The 24373-nt window shown below is 43.0% G+C and overlaps 1 protein-coding gene across 3 annotated transcripts in view; it reads right to left on the reverse strand.

Moving 5' to 3' along the window:
• MOSPD1 (motile sperm domain containing 1) overlaps positions 1-24373 on the reverse strand; it is a 98265-nt gene that overhangs the window by 16879 nt on the left and 57013 nt on the right. For all 3 annotated transcript variants that reach the window (XM_073543523.1, XM_073543522.1, XM_073543524.1), the window contains one exon: positions 11240-11494. In XM_073543523.1, coding sequence (XP_073399624.1) covers positions 11240-11393 — 154 coding nt within the window. In that variant the 5' untranslated portion in view covers positions 11394-11494. The remainder of the gene's footprint in view (positions 1-11239; positions 11495-24373) is intronic.

Raw genomic sequence — 24373 nt, forward strand, 5'->3', positions numbered from 1 at the left:
CCCCCTCAAAGGGATAGGTGTCCGCAGAGGTGTCATTGGAAATCCACAACGTTTAGCAAAATCCAAGTCCATCAGGTTCAGAGCTGCTCCCGAATCCACAAAAGCCTTAGCGGAAAATGTGGACAGGGAGTAGATCAGAGTAATTGCCAGAAGAAACTTAGGTTGAACACCACCCACAGCAAATGTGTGTGCAAAACGTTTCTCTCGTTTAGGGCACACAAAAATAATATGCGAGGCATCACCACAGAAGAATCACAGCTTATTACGCCTTCTGAACTCCTGATGTTGCGCCCTAGACAAAACTCTATCACATTGCATAGGTTCAGACATTTGTTCAACAGGTGGCAACACCTCTCGTGCGGTTTTACGTTCACGCAAACGCCGATCAACCTGAATGGCTAATGACATAGAATCGTCAACACCAGAAGGAACAGGAAATCCCACCATAGTATCTTTTACGGTTTCTGACAAACCCTTCCAAAAGAGAGCTGCCAAGGCACCATCATTCCAGGTAGTAGGGACCGCCCACTTTTGGAATTTTTGACAGTACAACTATGCAGAATCCCGACCCTGGCTCAATGCCAACAGGGCCTTTTCAGCCTGATCAATAGCATTAGGTTCATCATACAACAACCCCAAGGCTTGAAAAAATGCGTTCACATTAGTAAGAATAGGATCATCAGGTTTCAAAGAAAACGCCCAATCCTGGGGATCGCCGCGCAGCAAAGAGATGACAATTTTAACCTGCTGCGCGGAGCTCCCCGACGAGTTAGGCTTCAAGGCAAAAAATAATTTACAATTATTCTTAAAATTCAAAAATTTAGACCGATCCCCAAAAAACACATCAGGAGTAGGGATCTTTGGTTCAGCAGCATGTGAATGAGCAAGATAGGCGGAAATTCCCCGCACTTCAGCAGTGAGCTGCTCCACACGATCAGACAATTGCTTCATCTCCATTGAGAAAGAAAAAAAAATTCCCCCTACAGCCTCAGAGACAGAGGAAAAAATATACACAAAAAAAAATATATATTCTGACAAACTCTTTTTTTTTTTTTTTACAATTCTCTCCTGCTATTGAGTACCCTAGGATCTGCGGTATGGCTGGTGATTCTGTTATGAATGAGTCACCGAAGGAGGAAAAAACAAAAATACAAGCTAAGTCCAGAAAACCGGAGAGGTTGGTAGCTATCGGATTGCAGACCCCTGATCCTATCCACAACAACTAACAGTAGCCATGGGGGGTTCCTACGATGCCCTAGACCCCTCGATCACAGCCGGAGAACTAAATAGGCCTAAAGAAAGAAAGGGGAAATCTAAACTGCCCCAGAGCAGACCCCAAAGCAACAGGCAGCCCCCAACATATAATGACGGTGAAGCAAGATGAAAACACTAACACAGATAGAAAGATAGGTTGAGGAAACGATGGGGCCCAAGCTAACTAAAAAGGACAGGATAGAAAAGCTGCTGTCTGCAATCCGTAAAAAACCCTACCAAAAAATGTCCCAACCGTCTGATAGCCCTGAAGTCGCTAGGACTTCAAAATGACTATATCAGCACTCAGGTAAATTCTGAAGACAGAGCAAAGAGACAAACTGATCAGAGACAAAAATGGAACTCAGCACACCCCCGACCGGGGATGGCTGAACTCCAAAAAACAAGGAAAACAAAACTAATAAGTTCAATAGCAGAGCAAAAACTTATCTTTAGGAAGCAGGAATCAGACTGGTCTCCAAGAATCCAGCAGAGAAATCACCAGCGACTCAGAAGGGCGTCGGCTGCCTTATATCCAGTCAGAAGTTCCTGTTACCCAGTCATCATCTACAAGATCAGGTGTTTGGTAATCAGCCTCACTACCTTCCTTCACCAGAAGAGGGAGTTCATCCGACATCGACGGTGAAGGGGAAAATGAACTCGCAACAGGACGGGTCCTTGCAGCCTGTGCTATAGGTTTACTTTTGTTTTCCCTTTAAGCCAGAAAGGTTGTGTTTATTTTGCGTAACTGTGTACTGGTTTATGCCATACCTTTTAAATAAACCAGTGGAAGACAAGAAGTGTTCTGGTGCTACCTCTGTGAGCAGCTGAGTGAGCCAATTTACCAGACACTGTATACTTACAGTTGCTCATTTTGCCCATTTACCCAGATAATTCTGCTCTTTTCCATTACGTCTATGACATCACGTGATTAATAACTGACTGGTTGAATCCCTCTAAGCCAGTGTTTCCCAAACTCCAGTCCTCGCGGACCCCAACAGGTCATGTTTTCAGGATTTCCATAGTGTTACACATGTGAGAGAATTCCTGATGCCTTGATGATACTTTCATCACCTGTGAAATACTAAGGAAATTCTGAAAACATGACCTGTTGGGGTCCGCGAGGACTGGAGTTTGGGAACCACTGTTCTAAGCTCTATGTAGAAACAGGAGGTCTATTTTCCCTGCATGAGACAAAAGTCACTGCAAAAGTCCCCTGGCAGGGTGAGGAGGGAGCAGCTGGGCCAGGATTTGAAGAGGGGAATGATAAATGAAGGAACAAGAGACTTCCTGTTTCTACATAGAGCAGAGAAAAGAGAAGAATTATCTGGGCAGAAAGACAAAATGAGCAATTGTAAGTACACAGTGCTGAATAATATGATGACTGCAATATATTAAGAGGATAAAAACTTTGATGGGAGAAGGGCTTCTTTAAGCCATAGGTATATTCAGTGCATCAATAACTTTTTTTTTAATTAACCCCATTAAGAAAACACTAAAACACTTGACTGCACATAAGCTTCCAATAGCCTAGAGGATACCATTGTATGAAATATTTTTTTCACTGCAATGTGCTCGGATTTCCCCTTGCCTCCTTGGTGTGCTTTTTATGGTGGTCTTTCCAAATGTATAAACTGATGTGAAAAATTACATCAAGGTGACACTAGCTTTACACAGCACTGAAAATAGACAAAGAAATAAAACCTGAACACCAGTCCTAAATTGAAAGGTTAGCAGCAAGATCCCATCGCACTGCATTCACCCTCCGCCAATTATTCCATGGCAGAACATTTTCATATGAACCTTGTGACACAAGTGTTCACGGAAAATCACAAAGCAAAGTAATAACATTTTGACAAGTACAGAAAATACTCCCTTCCTAAGTAAACTGTGATGTCCTGCCAAACAAGATCCCATACAGCAGCAGTGCACGCACTTCATCCCCTATTAGAACTTCATTATCGCGGAATAGTTTGCTCTTAGTGTACACTTTAACCCCTTCCCGAGAAGGCTAATTTTCACTTTTGCTCTTTAGCTTTTTCCTCCCCTCTGAAGAGTCGTAACTTTTATTTTTGCCTCTTTTTACACAGCCATATGAGGACTTGTTTTATTGTGGACCAAGTCGCTGTTTTGCGTGAAACCATTAATTTTACCATGTAAAACACTGAAAATTAGGAAATAAATTAAAAATCTGGTGAAATGAAGAAAAAAAAAAAATCTGCCATCACGTTTTGCTTTTACAGCATTCAGTAATCGGTAAAAATGATTTGGCAAAGTTATTCTTCAGGTCAGTACGATTACAGCAATACTAAAACATCCATAGATATATATATTTTAGTGGCTTAAAAAATGTCAAAACTTGGTAAAATAAAGATTTAATTTTTTTTGCCAAGCCGTTTTTGTCTGAAACTCATGTTTTTTTTATTTTTCCCATCAATGGAGATGTGTGGGGATCGTTCATGTTTTTGTGAGGCAAAATCTCATTCTGATTGGTATTTTTCTGGGATATATACAAGTATTTTTTTTTTATCAGTTTTTGTCCCATTTTTCGGTGGAGGAAAAATACCAAATCTGTTTTTTTTTCCAACATTTACAGCATGGGTCAAATAATTTAATATTTTGATCAATTGCACATTATGGACCTTGTGATACCAAACATATTTATTTTTGCACTTGCAAACAGGTTGTGAGGTTGTAATTCAAACTTCTTTTTAATTTTTTTTTAGATTTTTCAAAACTTTTTCATCACTTAGGGGACTTGAACCTATATATAAATGATCGTCACAGCTCATTTTCTAAGTTGCAGCTTTACAGTCTGCATACCTAACATTTACTGCTCCTGTGAAAAGACTCCTTGACATTTCGTACAGGTAATGAACATGCTCTTTACTTGTACTGGGGAGGTTTGACAGGAATTTGCAGAATTCACATGGGACGCTTTGGTTTATTCTGTAGTTTCCTTGTAAATGCCTTGAAATTTCAAAATCAGATCACGTCATTGGCAAGTGACGTAAGAAATTATTATGCCCAATAAATAATACTCATATTAGAAAGCAAATGTTCCCATAATGAACTTTTGGTGCATTTTTTTACTCAGCGATAACTGGCCTTGATGAGCTTTTGATGTTGCAGATTTTCTGCTGCTATTATGCAAACTAGATTACCGGTGTTTTTGAGTTTTTTGTTTTACATTTTTTTACGTGTTTTTATTGTGTTTTTGACTCATTTTGGTATGTAATGTTTTAAATACAGTCGTTTTGTTATTGATGCTTCCTGATATTTAGCTTTCAGAAAACTTTATTGATATAGTCATGTGTGGATTACACATGTTTTTTTACCTGCAGATTTTCGAGATCTAATGCAAATCCACGCAGAAAACTCAGCGTAAGAGATTGACATGTTGTGGATTTCAAAACTGAACCACAGGTCAGTTTACGATGCTGGGAAAAAAAAGAACAGTGGGCATGAGAATGCTAGAAATCCCATCCACTGTGCTCGAATTGTAAGAAGCTGCGCTTTTTTGGGCAAAAAAAAAAAATTCAACATCAAACTCTACAGAAACTCATTGTGGAAACTTACCTGAGGGCTCATACTCACTTGCGAGAGACTTGCACGATACTCGTGTGACTCTCTCGCATGGAGACCTGGCACTGCCGCTGGCACTCAGACCGGAGCGTGCGGCTGCATAGAAATACATGAAGCTGCACGTTCCGGTCCCAGTGCCGGCGGCAGTGCCAGGTTTCCATGCGAGAGAGTCACATGAGAATCGTGCGAGTCTCTCGCAAGTGAGTATGAGCCCTGAGAAGCAGAAATTGAAGCAGATGCATGGAAATCCACATAGAAAACTCAAGGTGAACATGATCTCAGAGGAATTATGAAAATCTTGGCTTGATAACACCAGACTCTCTTTCCCAGGGTTTCCGGTAACCTGATTTGAGTGCTCAATGTTCAGCCAACCTTTAGCTGATTGTCATAACATCTTTTTTTCTAATTAACCTCTTTAGGGTGCAGTCACATGACCGTATTATTCATGCGAGCATCACCTCTCAATGCCCGGACTGGCCGGCGGCTCTCCTTACTTGAGTGTGACAGCACGTATTTCTATGCAGCTGTCACGTTTAGGTCGGTAGAGCCGATGGCCAGTCCGAGGATTATGATGCCATCCTCGCACAAGACCATGTGACTGCACCCAATTCTGTGTTTATCTGGTCATCAAATAAAAAAAAAACTAAAGAAAGAAAGCAGCCATACTTACCAATAGTTGGTCACAGCATGTTATCAGTATTTTGCACCTGAGCTGTTTCCACCTTTTATCATTGGGGCCGGTTTCATCCTTCAGTGCAATAGTATTGTCACGGGGGCTTAGTTCAACTAAGGCTGAAATACCCGGGGCCCCTGTGGTGTCCCTTTTACTAGGGGAAACCCTGTCTGACCCTCAATCCAGGGTTTTTGCTGAAGGTGCAAATGCCTGAGCCTCCGACCTTTCCTTATCTCCTGCTCAGCCCTGCACTTAACCCTCCACCCTCCACCCAGTGAGGAGTCACACCACCAAAGCTCCCACACAAATAATGACAGACAGGGAGAACTTAAACTGCACTGCGCCGCACACACACAGGAATAAACAGTAATGTGAACAGGGCACAACTAAACACAAATATGGGAAGGAGAAAGGATAACGACGGATCATACGACACCAGATATGAATCTCTCTCTCTTGAACACCTCCACTCCAGACCGGAACCACTTGGTATGAAACACAAGCTATAATCGGCGACGCCCATATGCCAGTATGACTATTTAAAGACCGTGGGCGTGACTAACCTTCCAACCTGGTCTCCAGCAGGATTAACCCCCGAGAGCCTGAAGATCAAACCGGCGCCACTGAGGCTATAGTGGCTGGAGGTGGAACTACCTCTGCCTGCCGGATGCTGTGGTGTGAACAGCGTCCGACATGACAGTACCCCGTCTTCTACGAGGGACCCCAGGGCCCTCAAGACTCATAGGACCCGGCTTGTCCGGATGACGACGGTGAAAAGAACTGACCAGCCGATCCGCATGTATGTCTGAGGCTGGAACCCAAGACCTCTCCTCTGGACCATACCCCCGCCAGTGCACCAAATACTGAAGAGTACGGCGTAGTACTCGAGAGTCCACTACCTTGGCGACCTCGAACTCTAACTCGCCATCCACCATGACTGGAGGTGGCATCGGCGTCGTGTCCACCAAGCCTACCACCTTTTTCAATAAAGCCCTGTGAAAAACGTTATGTATTCTGTACACCGCAGGAAGTTCCAACCGATAAGCCACTGGGTTAATGATGGCAGAAATCCTAAAAGGCCCAATAAACCTTGGACCCAGTTTTAAAGATGGGATTTTGAGTTTTATGTTCTTCGTAGCTAACCACACCCATTCACCCACACACAGGTCCGGACCTGGCACGCGTCTACTGTCAGCCACCCGTTTGTACCTGGCACTCATGCTCAACAAACGCTGTTTCACCCGCCTCCAGACTGATGACAATTGGGCTCCTAGCTGATCCTCCTCCGGGACACCCCCGGAGTCACCCTGACGTAAGGTACAAAACTGAGGATGTTGACCGTACACACAAAAGAATGGAGACTCTCCTGATGACTCTTGGCGGTGATTATTTAATGCGAATTCGGCCAGAGGAAGGAAAGTAGACCACTCCTCCTGGTTGTCGGACACAAAGCATCGTAAATACTGTTCTAGATTTTGGTTCATGCGCTCAGTTTGTCCATTAGACTGTGGATGAGACGCCGATGAATGTGACAACTTGATCCCCAACCTTGAGCAAAAAGCTTTCCAAAACCTCGCCACAAATTGCGTACCCCTATCAGATACTATGTCAGACGGTACTCCGTGGAGTCTGACCACCTCCTTCACAAATACCTGAGCCAACGTCTTAGCATTGGGCAAAGAGGACAACGCCACAAAATGCGCCATCTTTGAAAAACGGTCAACCACCACCAGGATGACAGTGTTCCCTGCCGAGGCTGGCAAGTCAGTGATAAAATCCATGGAGATTTCTGTCCATGGCCTATTGGGTACCCCCAGAGGCTGTAGCGTGCCAGCAGGACGGGTTCGGGGTGACTTAGCCCTAGCGCACGTGATGCAAGCTGCCACGTACGAGACCACATCCTGCCGGATTTTGGGCCACCAGAAACGACGCGATACCAGCTCTAAGGTGCCCTTCACCCCTGGGTGACCAGCCAGTACCGAATCGTGGTGTTCCTTCAACACCTTAGGCCGAAGATGCAGGGGTACAAATGATTTGTTGGCGGGAAGTCCTGGTGGTACCTCCTCTTGGGACTCGGCAATCTCCGCCTCTACCTCAGTCGTGAGAGCCGAGACCACTACCCCTTTCTGGAGGATGGGTACCGGCTCTTCCCGCGGTTCTCCCCCCGGAAAACACCTAGACAAAGCATCCGCCTTGGTGTTTTTAGCCCCGGGACGGTACGTCACAAGAAAATTGAAACGAGTAAAAAACAATGCCCAGCGAGCCTGCCTAGGAGACAGACGCTTGGCCGACTCCAGATAGAGCAGATTCTTATGGTCGGTGATAACTGTGACCTGGTGAGCCGCCCCCTCCAAGAAGTGTCGCCATTCCTCAAAAGCCAGTTTGATGGCCAACAACTCCCTGTTGCCGATATCATAATTCCGTTCGGCCGGCGACAGCTTCTTGGAGAAGTAGGCGCATGGATGCATCTCGCTCAAGGACGAGCCTTGAGACAGTACTGCCCCCACTCCCACCTCCGACGCATCAACCTCTACCACAAAAGGTTTAGACACGTCTGGTTGCACCAGAATGGGGGCTGAAGCAAAACTATTCTTCAGACGCTCAAATGCACGTATAGCCACCTCAGGCCAGTTCGCCAGATCGGCACCCTTTTTTGTCATGTCCGTGAGCGGTTTGGCGACAGTCGAAAAGTGTTTTATAAATTTCCTATAATAATTCGCAAACCCAAGGAACCGCTGGAGTGCTTTCAGACTCTCCGGCCTCTCCCATTGCAACACCGCTTGCACCTTAGCGGTGTCCATTTTAAAACCGGCTGCGGACACAATATATCCCAAAAAGGGCAACTCCTAGACAAAAAATAAACATTTTTCCAGCTTAGCATAGAGCTGGTTCTCCCGGAGCAACTGTAACACCTGCCTAACATGCTCCAAATGAGTGTCCCGATCGCTAGAATAAATGAGGATATCATCCAGGTATACAATCACAAATCTCCCCAGGACATGAGCAAATACATCATTAATAAAATGTTGGAAAACGGCAGGCGCGGTGGTCAACCCAAACGGCATAACCAGACTCTCAAAATGACCCTCAGGAGTGTTAAACGCCGTCTTCCACTCATCCCCCTGACGGACCCTTATGAGGTTATACGCCCCCCTGAGGTCCAGCTTGGAAAACCATTTCGCCCCCGCTACCTGGTTGAACAAATCCGGGATCAACGGCATTGGGTAGGGATCACGGATCGTAATCTGGTTTAACTCTCGGAAATCCAGACACGGGCGTAACCCCCCATCTTTCTTCTTAATGAAGAAAAACCCCGCGGCTACAGGCGAGGACGAAGGCCGGATGTGACCTTTGCTCAGACTCTCCGCGATGTAGTCTTTAAGAGCTTGTCTCTCAGGACCAGAAATATTAAACATCCTGGCCTTAGGTAATTTGGCCCCGGGTTTTAACCTAATAGCACAGTCATAGGCTCTATGTGGAGGCAGTTCTGAGCAACCCTTCTCAGAGAAAACATCCGCGAAATCCTGCAAAGCCTCCGGCAGGCTGGGCGTCACGGCGGACACACATATGGCCAAGCAATTGTCTTGGCAGAAACCACTCCATTGTACTATGTCCTGAGTTTTCCAATCAATTACCGGGTTGTGCCTGGACAGCCATGGAAAACCCAGGACCATTTGAGCTGGGAGATTACGGAGGACCCTACATGTAACCGACTCAGAATGTAGGACCCCAATGTGGAGTTTCACCTCTGCCACAAACTCAGTAATCTCCCCTTGAGGGAGGGGAACAGCATTAATGGTCACCACCTGTATGGGGTGAGGAAGTTTTTCGATCTTAAACCCGGCGGTGTGTGCAAACTCCTCATCTATGAGATTGGTGGCGGAACCGCTATCCACAAACACTGATATAGGTAGCTCTCTGCCGGCGATAATAACCTTGGCAGGGAGCATACATTGAGATACCATCATGGAGGATATGCATACGCTCAGTTGGGTCTCCTCCATACCCTCTGAGCTTAACAGTTTTCCGCCGGTGTGACCCTCTTAGGTAGTACCGGGCAAACGTTAACATAATGACCTCCTTTACCACAGTAGAAACATGCTCCGGGCTTCCGGAATCCCGGAGCGCGAGGCTGAACCTGTGCCACGCCAGCAATCTGCATAGGTTCAGGGGACTCATCTACTTCAACCACACCTGCACCTCTGTTTTCCCCCAGAGGTAGCGTCTCCTGTGCCCCCTGACGAAAACGGCGATCAATACGTATCACCAAACTCATGGCAGACTCCAATGATGCCGGAGTCTCATACATCAGGAGGGCTTGTTTCACCCTCCCTGATACCCCATGAATAAACTGGCTCCGCAGTGCTGGGTCATTCCACTGTGTGTCTACAGCCCAGCGGCGAAATTCCGAACAATAGTCTTCTGCCAAGCGCTCCCCCTGGCGGAGGGCGCGGATTTTAGATTCCGCTAGAGCCAGTCGGTCAGGGTCATCGTAAATGAGCCCGAGGGCAGAAAAAACATTATCGACCGAATGAAATGTAGCAGAGTCAGCTGGTAAGGAAAATGCCCATGCTTGGGGGTCACCACTCAGTAATGACAACACCAGCCCTACTCGCTGGGCCTCATTACCTGAGGATATTGGCCGCATGCGGAAGTATAACTTGCAGGCCTCCCGAAATACGACAAATTTGCTGCGATCGCCTGAAAATCGTTCTGGCAGCGGAAACTTCGGCTCTGCACCGATACCTGCTGATGCCGTTTGCACCTTTGCTACTACCAGGCCCTGCTGCTGAACTGCCCCTTTCAACTCGGAGACCTGTATGGACAGCGCCGCCAACTGGCGGGTTATGGAATCTAATGGATCCATGGACTCCTGAAAAAATGTGGGCCGATTATAATGTCACGGGGGCTTAGTTCAACTAAGGCTGAAATACCCGGGGCCCCTGTGGTGTCCCTTTTACTAGGGGAAACCCTGTCTGACCCTCAACCCAGGGTTTTTGCTGAAGGTGCAAATGCCTGAGCCTCCGACCTTTCCTTATCTCCTGCTCAGCCCTGCACTTAACCCTCCACCCTCCACCCAGTGAGGAGTCACACCACCAAAGCTCCAACACAAATAATGACAGACAGGGAGAACTTAAACTGCACTGCGCCGCACACACACAGGAATAAACAGTAATGTGAACAGGGCACAACTAAACACAAATATGGGAAGGAGAAAGGATAACGACGGATCATACGACACCAGATATGAATCTCTCTCTCTTGAACACCTCCACTCCAGACCGGAACCACTTGGTATGAAACACAAGCTATAATCGGCGACGCCCATATGCCAGTATGACTATTTAAAGACCGTGGGCGTGACTAACCTTCCAACCTGGTCTCCAGCAGGATTAACCCCCGAGAGCCTGAAGATCAAACCGGCGCCACTGAGGCTATAGTGGCTGGAGGTGGAACTACCTCTGCCTGCCGGATGCTGTGGTGTGAACAGCGTCCGACATGACAAGTATTGTGACCAGCTATGGGTAAGTATGGCTGCTTTGTTTCCTGTGATTTTTTTTTATATACATAAAATCAGCATGTAAAATCGATTACGGTACTCCGATGAAAAAACTCTGCTTTATATCAATACTTGGTGACTGTCGGCTTTTGTTTTGGTCACATTATTACACAAAATTGGTTGAAAATTAAAAACAAACAAAATAAACTGTCAACCATAATGTAACTTACCTTTAAATTTTAAGGCAAATTCATAGGGGTTATACAAAGTTAACACCTGCTTGTGAGTTGTCTGATCATCGGCATAAAAGATTAGTTCAGTTGGAAAGACAAACACGGGAAGGTTTCCTTCCACTAACTCTGGCTGCCGTCTATGTTGCTGCATTGGCACAGGATCTGTATTTCCTCCCCAGCTCCTTTTGTCTCCAGGACGATCAAGCCTTGTTTTTTTGGTGCTTGGAAGACCTCTAGTGCATGCTGTCAGATCTGCAGGAGGAAGAGGAGCGTTAATACCGCAGCTCTAAGCGCTCACAACAGACAACAGCCCCAATCTGCTCAGTACAGACTTAGTAATAGGACTGCAACAGCGTCTAATGTCAGGGAGCTGTCTGATTATCAACTCTGATCCAAAAAAACAGAGAGCTCGGTTTCTATTCTGCTACTTAAGTTCAGATAAGTGTTACTAAGCAATCTATTAAAGTCAACATAAAAAAAATAAATAAATTTGTCATTTTCACACTGGACACTGGGACTTCTAATAATCTAGCTGCACTACACAGAGGTGATATCTGTCACTGTGATCCTGCCAGTGAGGGAAATGAGACTGCTGAAAAGTCTTCTGTACAGCACAGGAAGAATCAGAATAGTACATGGTCTTGTGGCTAGTGTGGTGTAGTAACCACTGAGTCCGCTAGGTGGCGCTGTGTGGATATCCCAGGAGAAAGGATGAATGGCAGAATACGGAATGGCTGTTATGTATCCCAAAGTGGGTGGCTTTGGGATGGAGACTTATGTGTTGTTCAGCAATGATATTACTGAGGTGTTGCTTCAATGTATAAGGGTGAAGTCTCCAGGTAACTAAAGAGATGGGCGGGGGCCTGGTTACCTACAAACCCACCCAGGGGTATGTTTAAGAGTGTCATAATAAAGTATATGTGTGGCTGTGTGTAATAGGACCTTTAGTGAGGTCATAGCCATGTGATCACCTGTGGGTGTGGTTATGGACCATATAAGGTACCTGAGGTCCGGTCACATGAGAGAGAGCACATGGATCTGATTGGGCCATGTGGTAGGTCCCGGCAGGCCTAAGTGGAGGAAGGTGTGCTACCTTCCTGAAGACCACGTGCTGAGGCTGCTGACCCGGTGAGGCCTGTGGATATTGGCTGTATGTGAGGACGGATAAGCCTCCTGTGTTTGCTGAGGCTCCAGGACTGAGCCTGAAACAATGGACACATACCTGCTTTCACCTGAGCTAAAGGCTATTCCTTATGTTATGTGCTGGTTTATGGGTTATGGAGCAATAAACCCTATGAACTTTTAAAGGAACGTGCCTCCTGATTGTCTCCCTTTGCTCCTGAGCGAGTTGAATCCCTACGGTAGTATAAAACTAGCAAAATGTCAGATTTAAAAAAAAATTGAAAAACATTTTTTTAACATAAATTTAAATATATGTATACCGCAAACTAAACAAGAAGTCATTTTCTGATGACACATTTCCCTTTCATCTGAATAATAATAAATTTTATTTCTATTGTTTTTACTTACATCTTTCGCTGTTTATAGATATAAATGCATCTACAGGGACATTACATTTGCGCATGCCTTGTTTCGATTTTCTTGTATTTACTCTGTGAGATGCTCTATATGACAGAACACAGATATGGTGGCTGCGCGTGCGCTCTGTATCTAAATTCAAAGCAAGAGCTGTTTACTCTGGGAGGGATTACAGATGTGAAGCTCTGTGCATGCGCCCCACACTGGCCTTAGCGTAGGCGCCGTTTGACCTCCTGCCTAACTTTATTCACACGCCTGGAGATGTTGACAAGATGGCCACGGCCGCGTGTTTCTCCTGTCGCCTCATTTCAGTAAGATCTCCTTAAGCATAATTATATTGCACATGTGTCTACTATATAAATAGACTGAGCACACACTGACGCTCAGCGCTTTATCCTCCCTTGAGAAAGCCACCTGGGCTGTGGCGATACGCGTGGGGCCTTGCTCCCCCCATCATCCTTTTCCACATTTGCACCATGCATTTTACCTCTGTTGCATTTTTTTGTCCTTTGGAGCTCTGACCGAATTTGCTCCTGGTTTTTGAATAGCACCATGCACTTTACTTGTGATGCATTCTTCTATTCTCTGGAGCTCTGATTGAGTTTGCTCCTGGTTCCTGAACATTACCCAGGTAATATATGGTGATTGTTGTAGCGCTCTAAAATCTTTCTAGAGGTACATAGGTTTCTTTGTAGACATTTTGGCAATATTCTAGTACCTTATGTCCTCTGGAGCTCTGCATCAGACACGTAGGGAGATTGCTACTTCTAACAAAATTGTTTAAGAGGTTCTTAAGCTTATTTTCATATATAGATTTAAACGCTTAAAAAGGTCTTAGCTTGGTGCTGTGAATTATCTCATTTGTATTGTGCATAATATAATGGTACCATAGTTCATCTATGTTTGCATGTACATTGAATGGGGGCAAATAATCGTGTTCAAATAGATTTGCTGATTTTGTGGATTTTGGATGTGGGAGGGTCATTGTATCATAACCATATGACATGACTTGCTTGCATTTTTTGCATGTTTTTAATTGTTTTTATGGGTCTAGTGTTGTTCCATGTGTGTGCTATTTTTGTTAAATAAAAATATCTTTGTCTATCACATTGTATTAGTGGTGTTCCCCATATTATGGGCAAGTCTCTTTTCTTTGGTTTATGACATTTTTTGACAAGCTCTGGGTGAACCCCTTCTCTTCTATATTATAGTTAGCGGTGCCCTCCATTTCTGTTTTCTTGAAATTGTATTTCTATAGCCCCGACATATTCCGCAGCACTTTACATTTCAGAGGGGACTTGTACAGACAATAGACATTACAGCATAACAATAATCACATAGATTATAACAAATACCAAGAGGAATGAGGGCCCTGCTCGCAAGCTTACAATCTATGAGGAAAAAAGGTAGACATGAAAGGTGGGTGGTAACAATTGCCCTGATTGTATGGACCAGCCATAATGTTAAGTGTGTAACAGTACAGACACAGAGGGCTAATGGATGCATAAAGCATGTGGGAACATGATGCAGGGAAGAAGAAGAATAGGTGATACAGTAAAATTCCTTAGATTAGAATGAGGGGAATTACGAGAAAACACTTCATAATACAATATGCAGAGATGCATGCCACATTTTTGTGAGCTTCAATATATAATAGGAAATTGGAAGCCCTGGATGATGTGGTTTCCATATGTAACGTTAATGCAACGGGGACAATGGAAGCATGGATGTGAGGTTTTAATATCTGTCAATCTGAGGTCTGTATGATTCATTTTGGGGCTTACCACCGATTTCTTTCTCTTTAAATATGGCCACAGTGTGGTAAAACCCCCTAAGAAATAGCAGATACTGTACTTACATACCGTACCTACCAATGCCTCCACGGCTCCTCCATCCCACTGGCCGTGTCCCCTGATGGACTCCTCTCCTTCTCTTCTGGAACGGTCTGCACTTGACCGCTATAGATAATTGCTGTGGTCACATGCTGAGAAGAAGAGGAGGCCGGTGGAAGTCACAGCCAGTAGGACGGTGGGGACTATATCGCAACAGATGTTATTGCTTTTGCCTTTTACAAAGTTAAAGAAAAGAGCAATAAACCCCTTTAAAAGAAATATTATGATAGTAGGAATTATATTTTTCATTAATTTCCCTTCTCAGCAATAAAGTTAAATGATACAATTCTGCCACCACTTATTCCATACTATGTTATTATTTAGACCAATAAATATTCAGCGAGCTCCCCCTAGTGGTGGCAGAATTTTATCAGGCCATTCACCAAGACAAGTCCAAAATGTCCAATTTTTGCTCTTATTTTATTCCCGCTGCTCCCCTAAGAAAGCCGTTTTTTTCTTTAAAAAAATCCGCCATAACGTTGGTAAGCCATTTTATATTTGTGCTAATTTTCATAGTCTTTACCATTGCGTGAGTAATTATGCAAAGCAGCCTAAAGACACGCCCACAGATAATTTTGAGTCACGCCCCCTTGTAAAGACTATAAAAATGAGCTCAAAATAAAAAAGCCCACAGCTGGATTAAAATAAAAAAAAAAGGAATACTTATAGGGGCAGTGAGAATACAATGAGAGCAAAAACTGCCCACTGTTGTCCTGGTGAATGTTCTCCTTATATTATTTTGCTTTTTGGAGATCTGTAACAGAAAAACAGAACTCTAAAGGTTCCACAGACGTACTAAGAGATTAATCAGAATTGTGGACCTATTCAGTTAAATAAAAATAAACAAAAAAATAGTGTTGGAGCATAGAGCATTGTAGACAGAAATGGATATGCACAGAATATAATAAGTCGGCATGTCTGTGCTCGGATATGCATAGCCCATTAGTGATAATGTAAGGATGGAGGTCCTCAGAAAGTGATATACTCTTCTACTGCAGCAAATGTTGTGGCAGTAACTACAACAGCGGGCAGTAACATGAGGTGAGCACACTATTGTGCACACTTGGCAGTGATTGCTACTTTCATTGTGTTGCCAGACAAATAAGTAAGCACACTGCCAGAGGAAGAAGGATGTCCTATTTCCCTTCTATCTCCATAGTACCTTATTGTCATGTACAGTCTGAAATGTGCTCCAGGCAAGTCTACAAAGAGAATTAACAATTTTTAAACTCAAACCCTTACGATCATACAGCAGATAAGTTTTTAAATATTTCATATAAATTATATATAAAAAAATTATATATAGCAAATCGACTAATGCCTTCTCCTACCCATTGCGTGCATACTGAGCTCTTCAGCTATACTCCTTTGAGGTGTAATCCCTAATTCCTATATTATCCACCATCTTCTTGATGGGGGATAACATACAGGAATTTTTCTCCAAAACCCCTAATATCATGCATTCTCTTCCCTCCTGCACTGCATCTAGCTCAAGCAAGAAGTAGTTACCAGGCTACTCGCATATTCTCCCCCTACTACCTGTACCAGTGACCCTATTCCCTCACATCTCCTTCTGTCCCTATCCCCGGCTGTCACCACTCTATGCTGATGATACCCAATTATACACATGGTCTCCTCACATCAGCCCTGCATTACTACAAAATATCAGTGACTAGACATTGTTCAAAATAAAAAAGGACATGAACAGTGACAAGATACGTGGTATAAATAATTCATATAAGGATTGTGAATAGAAAAACCCAAGTATATATATATTGCACAAAAACTGTGCCCCAGTAAATATATGGCCACTTAAAGTTGGAGAAAAATTTAATACCTTACATAAATTAGTTCATTATCAGTGATCACCTATAAAGAGCATTATTAACTCCAAATTATTAAGGTGCCATAATATGATCACAAAGGGGAATTCTTACCCAAATAGGTCCAGATATACCACACACAAAGCAGCCCCAACGCTTGTTTTGCGTGGGCTTCCTCAAGGGCCGCGAAACGCGCGTTGGGGCTGCTTTGCGTGTGGTATATCTGGACCTATTTGGGTAAGAATTGCCCTTTGTGATCATATTATGGCACCTTAATAATTTGAAGTTAATAATGCTATTTATAGGTGATCACTGATAATGAACTAATTTATCTAAGGTATTAAATTTTTCTCCAATTTTAAGTGGCCATATATTTACTGGGACACAGTTTTTGTGCAATATATATATATATATTTCTATACTTGGGTTTTTCTATACCCAGTCCTTATATGAATTATTTATACCACGTATCTTGTTACTGTTCATGTCCTTTTTTATTTTGAGCAATGTGTTGTCCAAATAATTAGTTTTCTATGATATGTAAGAAAATTTGGTATTTTTATGATATTTTATACAGGTCTTTGTACTTTTTTTTTGCGGTTTGGTTTATCAGTCTTGAGTATTCCTGTTACCTTAAATGGTGGCATTTTAGCATTTGTTTCTTGGTTGTTTTAAAATATCAGTGACTGCCTTACCTCTCTCTCTAACATCATGTCCTTCCTCTATCTAAAACTGAATTTGTCAAAAACTGAACTCCTTGTCTTTCCTCCTTTCACTAACCTTCCTAAATCCAATATTGCCATTTCCATGTGTGGTTCTACCATTACTCCTGCACGCCTGTTATCTCAGGGTTTATATTTGACTCAGATCTTTCCCTCACTCCCCACATCCAATCACTCGCTCATGTCACCTACACCTCAAAAACATCTCTAGAATTCAAGTTTTCTTACAGTCTTTGACTCTGCAAAAACTCTTATTTTAGCCCTTATTCATTCTCGTCTGGACTATTGTAACTCTAATACTCGGTCTCCTCACTAAACTCTCCCCTCTCCCATCTGTCCTGAATACAGCAGTCAAGATCATATTCCTCACCAGCCACTACACTGATGCCTCCACCCTGTGCCAGTCATTGCACAGGGTGGAGGCCGAGTAATGCCAATCCATTAGAGTATCACTCTCAACCACAAAGCTCAATTATTTGGAATGCACTACCCAGGACAATTTGATTAATTCCCAATGACAATATTTTTAACTCTTCCAAAGCCGATTACTTTCCTGACCAGGCAAAATTTTACAATTCTGACCAGTGTCACTTTATAAGGTAATAACTCTAGAACGCTTCCTCGGATCCCACTGATTCTGACAGTGTTTTTTTCGTGACATATTGCACTTCATGACAGTGTTAACATTTAATCTATATGTTTATTTGTGAATTATTTTTTTTTTTGCAATTTTCAAACTTTTAATTTTTATGCCCTTAAATCACAGTTATGTGACACAAAATAGTCAATAAATAACACGTCCCAAATGTCTACTTTACATCAGCACAATTTTTAAAATATTTTTTTGTTAGGAAGTTAGAAGGGTTAAAAGTTGACCAGCGAGTTCTAATTTTTTTTTTAGGGACCACCTCACACTTGAAGTGACTTTGAGGAGTTTATGACAGAGAATACCCAAAATTGACGCCATTCTAAAAATTGCACCCCTCAAGGTGCTCAAAATCACGTCACGACTACGGGTCACCATGGCAACGATCGGGCCCCTGCAATGACGTCGTGGGTGTGCCAATATCGATTGAACTATCTTGGGGGGTTAACCGCCCTCTGTACCTGTACTTATACACATACTGGCTGGTGCATACCCTATATATTATACTGATGGCTAGACCGTACAATACAAGCCCTTTTTTTTTGTGTTACCCCCATCTCCTCAAAGGTTGTAAGCTTTCAAGCAGGTTCCACAATCCTTTCGGTATCTGTTGAATTATGTGTTACTCTGTTATGTCTTTATTATCTGCACAAGTCCCTTCAGAAATATCAAGTGCTGCAGAATATGTTGGTGCTTCAGAAATAATAATAATTTTTATTATTGTTAGCAGTCCGACAGCTGGGATCCACAGTGATCCCAAAAACAAGGCTCTGAAACGCAGGAACTGGGCTCCTCAGAGCACGGTCTTGAATGGGGTGGAGGTGTAGCTGCTCCACTTCTGCTTCATTCATTGTGTATGGGACTGATATAAACTGCAAATGCTGTACTAGGATTCCCCTGGCAGTCCCATACACAATGAATGGAGTGGAGGTCAAGCAGGTGCATCTTCACTCCATTCCAGCGTGGTACATAGGTTCCAGTGAGTCATTCGTGGGACTGATGGTGGACCCAGGGATCGGTACCCCAGCAATCAGGAAGCCCTATGCTATGGACTGCGGATAAATTACAATATAGGGAAAAAAAAAACATTAATTGTATATACAGAGCCTACAAGTAGTATTCAACCCCCTGCAGATTTAGCAGGTTTACACATTCGGAATTAACTTGGCATTGTGACATTTGGACTGTAGATCAGCCTGGAAGTGTGAAATGCACTGCAGCAAAAAAGAATGTTATTTCTTTGTTTAATTTTTTTTTTAAATTGTGAAAAGTTTATTCAGAGGGTCATTTATTATTCAACCCCTCAAACCACCAGAATTCTTTTTGGTTCACCTAAAGTATTAAGAAGTATTTCAGGCACAAAGAACAATGAACTTCACATGTTTGGATTAATTATCTCTTTTTCCAGCCTTTTCTGACTATTTAAGACCCTCCCCAAACTTGTGAACAGCACTCATACATGGTCAACATGGGAAAGACAAAGGAGCATTCCAAGGCCATCAGAGACAAGATCGTGGAGGGTCACAAGGCTGGCAAGGGGTACAAAACCCTTTCCAAGGAGTTGGGCCTACCTGTCTCCACTGTTGGGAGCATAATCCGGAAGTGGAAGGCTTATGGAACTACTGTTAGCCTTCCACGGCCTGGACAGCCTTTGAAAGTTTCCTCCCGTGCCGAGGCCAGGCTTGTCCGAAGAGTCATGGCTAACCCAAGGACAACAAGGAAGGAGCTCCGGGAAGATCTCATGGCAGTGGGGACATTGGTTTCAGTCAATACCATAAGTAACGTACTCCACCGCAATGGTCTCCGTTCCAGACGAGCCCGTAAGGTACCTTTACTTTCAAAGCGTCATGTCAAGGCTCGTCTACAGTTTGCTCATGATCACTTGGAGGACTCTGAGACAGACTGGTTCAAGGTTCTCTGGTCTGATGAGACCAAGATCGAGATCTTTGGTGCCAACCACACACGTGACGTTTGGAGACTGGATGGCACTGCATACGACCCCAAGAATACCATCCCTACAGTCAAGCATGGTGGTGGCAGCATCATGCTGTGGGGCTGTTTCTCAGCCAAGGGGCCTGGCCATCTGGTCCGCATCCATGGGAAGATGGATAGCACGGCCTACCTGGAGATTTTGGCCAAGAACCTCCGCTCCTCCATCAAGGATCTTAAGATGGGTCGTCATTTCATCTTCCAACAAGACAACGACCCAAAGCACACAGCCAACAAAACCAAGGCCTGGTTCAAGAGGGAAAAAATCAAGGTGTTGGAGTGGCCTAGTCAGTCTCCTGACCTTAACCCAATTGAAAACTTGTGGAAGGAGCTCAAGATTAAAGTCCACATGAGACACCCAAAGAACCTAGATAACTTGGAGAAGATCTGCATGGAGGAGTGGGCCAAGATAACTCCAGAGACCTGTGCCGGCCTGATCAGGTCTTATAAAAGACGATTATTAGCTGTAATTGCAAACAAGGGTTATTCCACAAAATATTAAACCTAGGGGTTGAATAATAATTGACCCACACTTTTATGTTTAAAATTTATTAAAATTTAACTGAGCAACATAACTTTTTGGTTTGTAAGATTTATGCATCTGTTAATAAATCCTGCTCTTGTGTGAAGTTTGAAGGCTCTAACTTATTTGCATCTTATCAAACCTGCTAAATCTGCAGGGGGTTGAATACTACTTGTAGGCACTGTATACACAAATAGCCTCATCAGAGGAAGAGTACCTTTATATTCCCAGAGGAGCATTGCATGCCCTGTAACACACTTCACACCAGACTGGCATTCTCCGCGAGCAGAAATGTTCTCCCTTAGGTCCCTAAAAATATCCCGAAAGTTTGGGACTTTTCATTCTCATCACTAAGTGGCGGTCTTTATTGTTCTGCAGAGATCAGTAGTCCTCTTAACCATTACAGACAGGGTAACACCTCTATAAAGAGTTGACAATCTAGGGTCCACCACACCATTTGTTTTAATTAGTAAAATAAACATTGGGATTCATTCTGTTCAAAATAAAATGGAAACGGCATACATAAAACTTTTTTTTCTACCCTAAGGATTTTTAATGGGAGGATTTTGGATTAGTGTGCCGTTTGGAATTTGATATGAATGGCACTATTCTATGTAGTGCAGAACCGACTATTCTTGGTCTTATGGTCTTTACAAGGGGACGGTGCTCACAAGGTCATTATGTAAAGATGACCCTGCATGAGCATAGCTGGTCCGGGAAGTGAGTATTTTTGGTTTATGTGAAGCACTTCAGCAATGAAGAAGGCGTTATCTAGTAGTCCACAACCCCTTTACAGCTAAGGTACTGGACACTTGTAACAGCACAGTAGAAAAGAAATATCGACAGCAATCTGCAACATACGTGACTGTGAGCACGCCTTGTTCTGGTATTCCCTGACAATATGTCACACAAGCAAACATGGTGGAGAGACAGCTGTTCCTTTTTGCACAAAGCCAAAAGAATGGGAGTTGCACTTCTTGCAAAGGCTACGCACATGACGAAATGATTAATCTATGGTAATCCGGAGTTAGATAATAATACCACCACACTTGCTTTATCTCCTTGTAATAAATGCAATAATGTCTATTTAATGATGTGAAATCTCTATATACGGCTAATGACACTTTTAGCACAAAGAGATAAACAAAGTCCATTTTAGATGTATTTATGACCCCCATAGGATACAATAAAGATGTAGATTAGTTGGTGTGCACTGCTCGCCGCTCCATATCAATAATATGGCTTTATATTTAAAGTGGATTTCATGTTTGCGGAAGGTTTGAGCTAATGAGTACGATGAGGCAGATTTCCTAGCAAGTTCTCTATGGCTCTGCCAATCCCTAGAATGGGTGGATTTAATTAGTGACTGCATGTTCCTGAAATTATATGGCTCTCTGGTCACAACCCTGTGTGACAGCCTGATAAAGTGCCACATAGGAGGACTGCTGGGACTCGTCCTCTTGATAATGTTAATGACTAGCTACGTACCAGAAAAATAAATAACCAGTATGACAAAGTGGAAACACAAAGTTCTTGCTGCATGAGTCTGATAGATGTAAACAATGTACCCATGGGGGAGGCACTTTAACACTTCTACTGCCTGCGTAACCAGTCCAGCAACAAAAGCTGCCATATGTGATTGTGGAAAAAGCATACAACATATGCACTAAAAGAGTCGTTTCATTTATTAATTTCCATAAATCAATAGCACATGTAAAATAAGAAAAGGTCATATCTTATCAGACTAATCTGCTTCCTTCTCCTGGACTGTTCTTTCATTCTCAATTCACAGTTAAATCTGTATTCAGTGAACTTAGATAGAAGATGACAGTTGGTGCCCAGGAAGTTCTATGCAGAACTGTAACTGTTATTTCAGTATAACCTGCAGCAGAATGTCTGTCTATAGCTGTTCTCTCCTCCCTTCTGCCCTCTCCGTAGAATCTTATGAGGGCCAAATTACCATCTCCTACCTCAGTCATTTTGAAAATCTGTCTTCAGTTAATCCAAATTTTACTGAGAATCGAGAGTGAACAATCAGTCCAGAAGGTGAAAATAGCTATTTTTTTTTATAAGACATATTACAAAGTTGCTTATTATCATTAGTACTATTGATTTATTAAATCAAAAATAAAATGACAGCTACTCTTTAAAGGGAATCTGTCAGTAGAATTTGAAACCACAAATTATTTATATGTGTATGTAGCTCTTTCAAAGACAAGTTGAGCAATACCGATACATGGCCTGTCCGCTCCTCCATTACTAAGAAATCATTGTTTGAATTGATATGCAAATGAGGATGAAGAATTATTTTTACATCGGAAGCCTCTGTCACTCCAGCTCTATTTTTCACCCACCTCCTGCTTCACTTTATTTAAGTTCTTTAATTATTAGCTAAATACATGAACATTAAATTAAATTAAATAGGTAAAAGGTGGGGTGGGAGGGGTGTTTATTTTAAATAAAGGACTTTATTCAGGCTGTGTTTTTTTTTACAATTTGACTATGGGGTTAGTAATGGGGGTGTCTCCATTACTAACCTCTGGGCTTGATATCAGATTCTATACAAAGGTGACATCAACATCAATACTATCACCCCACTTGCCACTGCCCTAGGGCAAGTGGGAAGAGAAGAGGTTATGCACCAGAATTGGCGCATCTAATGGATGTGACATTTCTGAGGCGGCCGAGAGCTGATGCTTTAGTCTGGGAGGGGGCCAATATCCATTCCTAGACTATTAATATCAGCCCGGGCTGTCTGCCTAGACTTTGCTGGTTATTAATTACAGGGGTGCCCCACATCATTTTTTGAGGGGTTCCCCTATTTTGATAACCAGTAAAGGCTACAGGAACCACATCAGACCAATTTTATTTACGCTGATGGGTATGAGCCCTAAGGAGGACCCTTCACCAAATTTTTCATATTAAATTGGACACATGATGTAATATTGGCTGCAGAGTGGAATATATTTTTTTTTCTATATATATATTTTCGTGTCATGAGTAAGACTGCTTAGTGCAGTCAAAATGTGTCCACTGGGTCATGTCGACCATGTACCTTTTTCTTTTGTATGCACTATAATTTGTTTTGAAAAATAAAAAGAATAGGAAAATCCAGTCCTGTTGAGCCGGACTCCAATCTTTTTCTATTATCCTTGATGTGAGGTCATGGAGAGGCCGGTGTCTGAGCCCCAGGTGGATGCGCATAGAGCAACTGGGTATGCTGGAATTAATATTTCATAACATCAAGACTGGGACAACAAATATCTGAAGACGGATTTCTCACAGGTTTTATGGACTGATGAAACGAGAATGACTCTTGACGGACCAGATGGATCAGTATCAGACAGCTCTTCCACTTCCACTCAGACACCACCAAAGAGGAGGTAGAGTGCTGATATTGAGGTGGTTGAACCTTTTCAGGTTGAAGATGGACTCAAAATTAATCCCCAAACCTACTGCCACTTTTTACAAGACACTTTCTCCGAGCAGTTAGTACAGGAAAAAGTTTGTATCTTTCAGAAAAAACATGATTTTTATGCAGGAAAATGCTCCATCTCAGCACTGAAGTCTATATTGCCAGTAAAGAACTTAAGGGCTTTGCTCACACTAGTGTATATTCTCACTTTATGTCTTTATGCTAATGACAATCAGCTTAAAGGGATCCTATCACCACTTTTCTGGGCCTACCAGTTAAAAATATCAGTTAATTGAGTGTCAGTTATGCATTCCTTGCGAATTCGCACTTCTGCTTTGCCCGCAGTTGGGCAAAGCATACTGCACATGCGCTAGATCCCATTTGACTGCGTACACACAAAATCTCTACGCAATCTGCGTTATTCACGTCAAGGAATGCATACAGCAAGCAGACGAGGGGTGGAGTGAGGGAACCGAAGCAACGCCCATCTGACTGGACAGAACATATTACCATATAGGGCGGGAGCAATAAAAAAAGGTTTTTATGGGTGATACATATTGAGTCAGGGGGTTTCAGAAGTAG

This window comes from Dendrobates tinctorius, unplaced genomic scaffold, assembly GCF_039654945.1.
Source record: "Dendrobates tinctorius isolate UK_male_01 unplaced genomic scaffold, ASM3965494v1 ptg000133l, whole genome shotgun sequence".
NCBI lineage: Eukaryota > Metazoa > Chordata > Amphibia > Anura > Dendrobatidae > Dendrobates > Dendrobates tinctorius.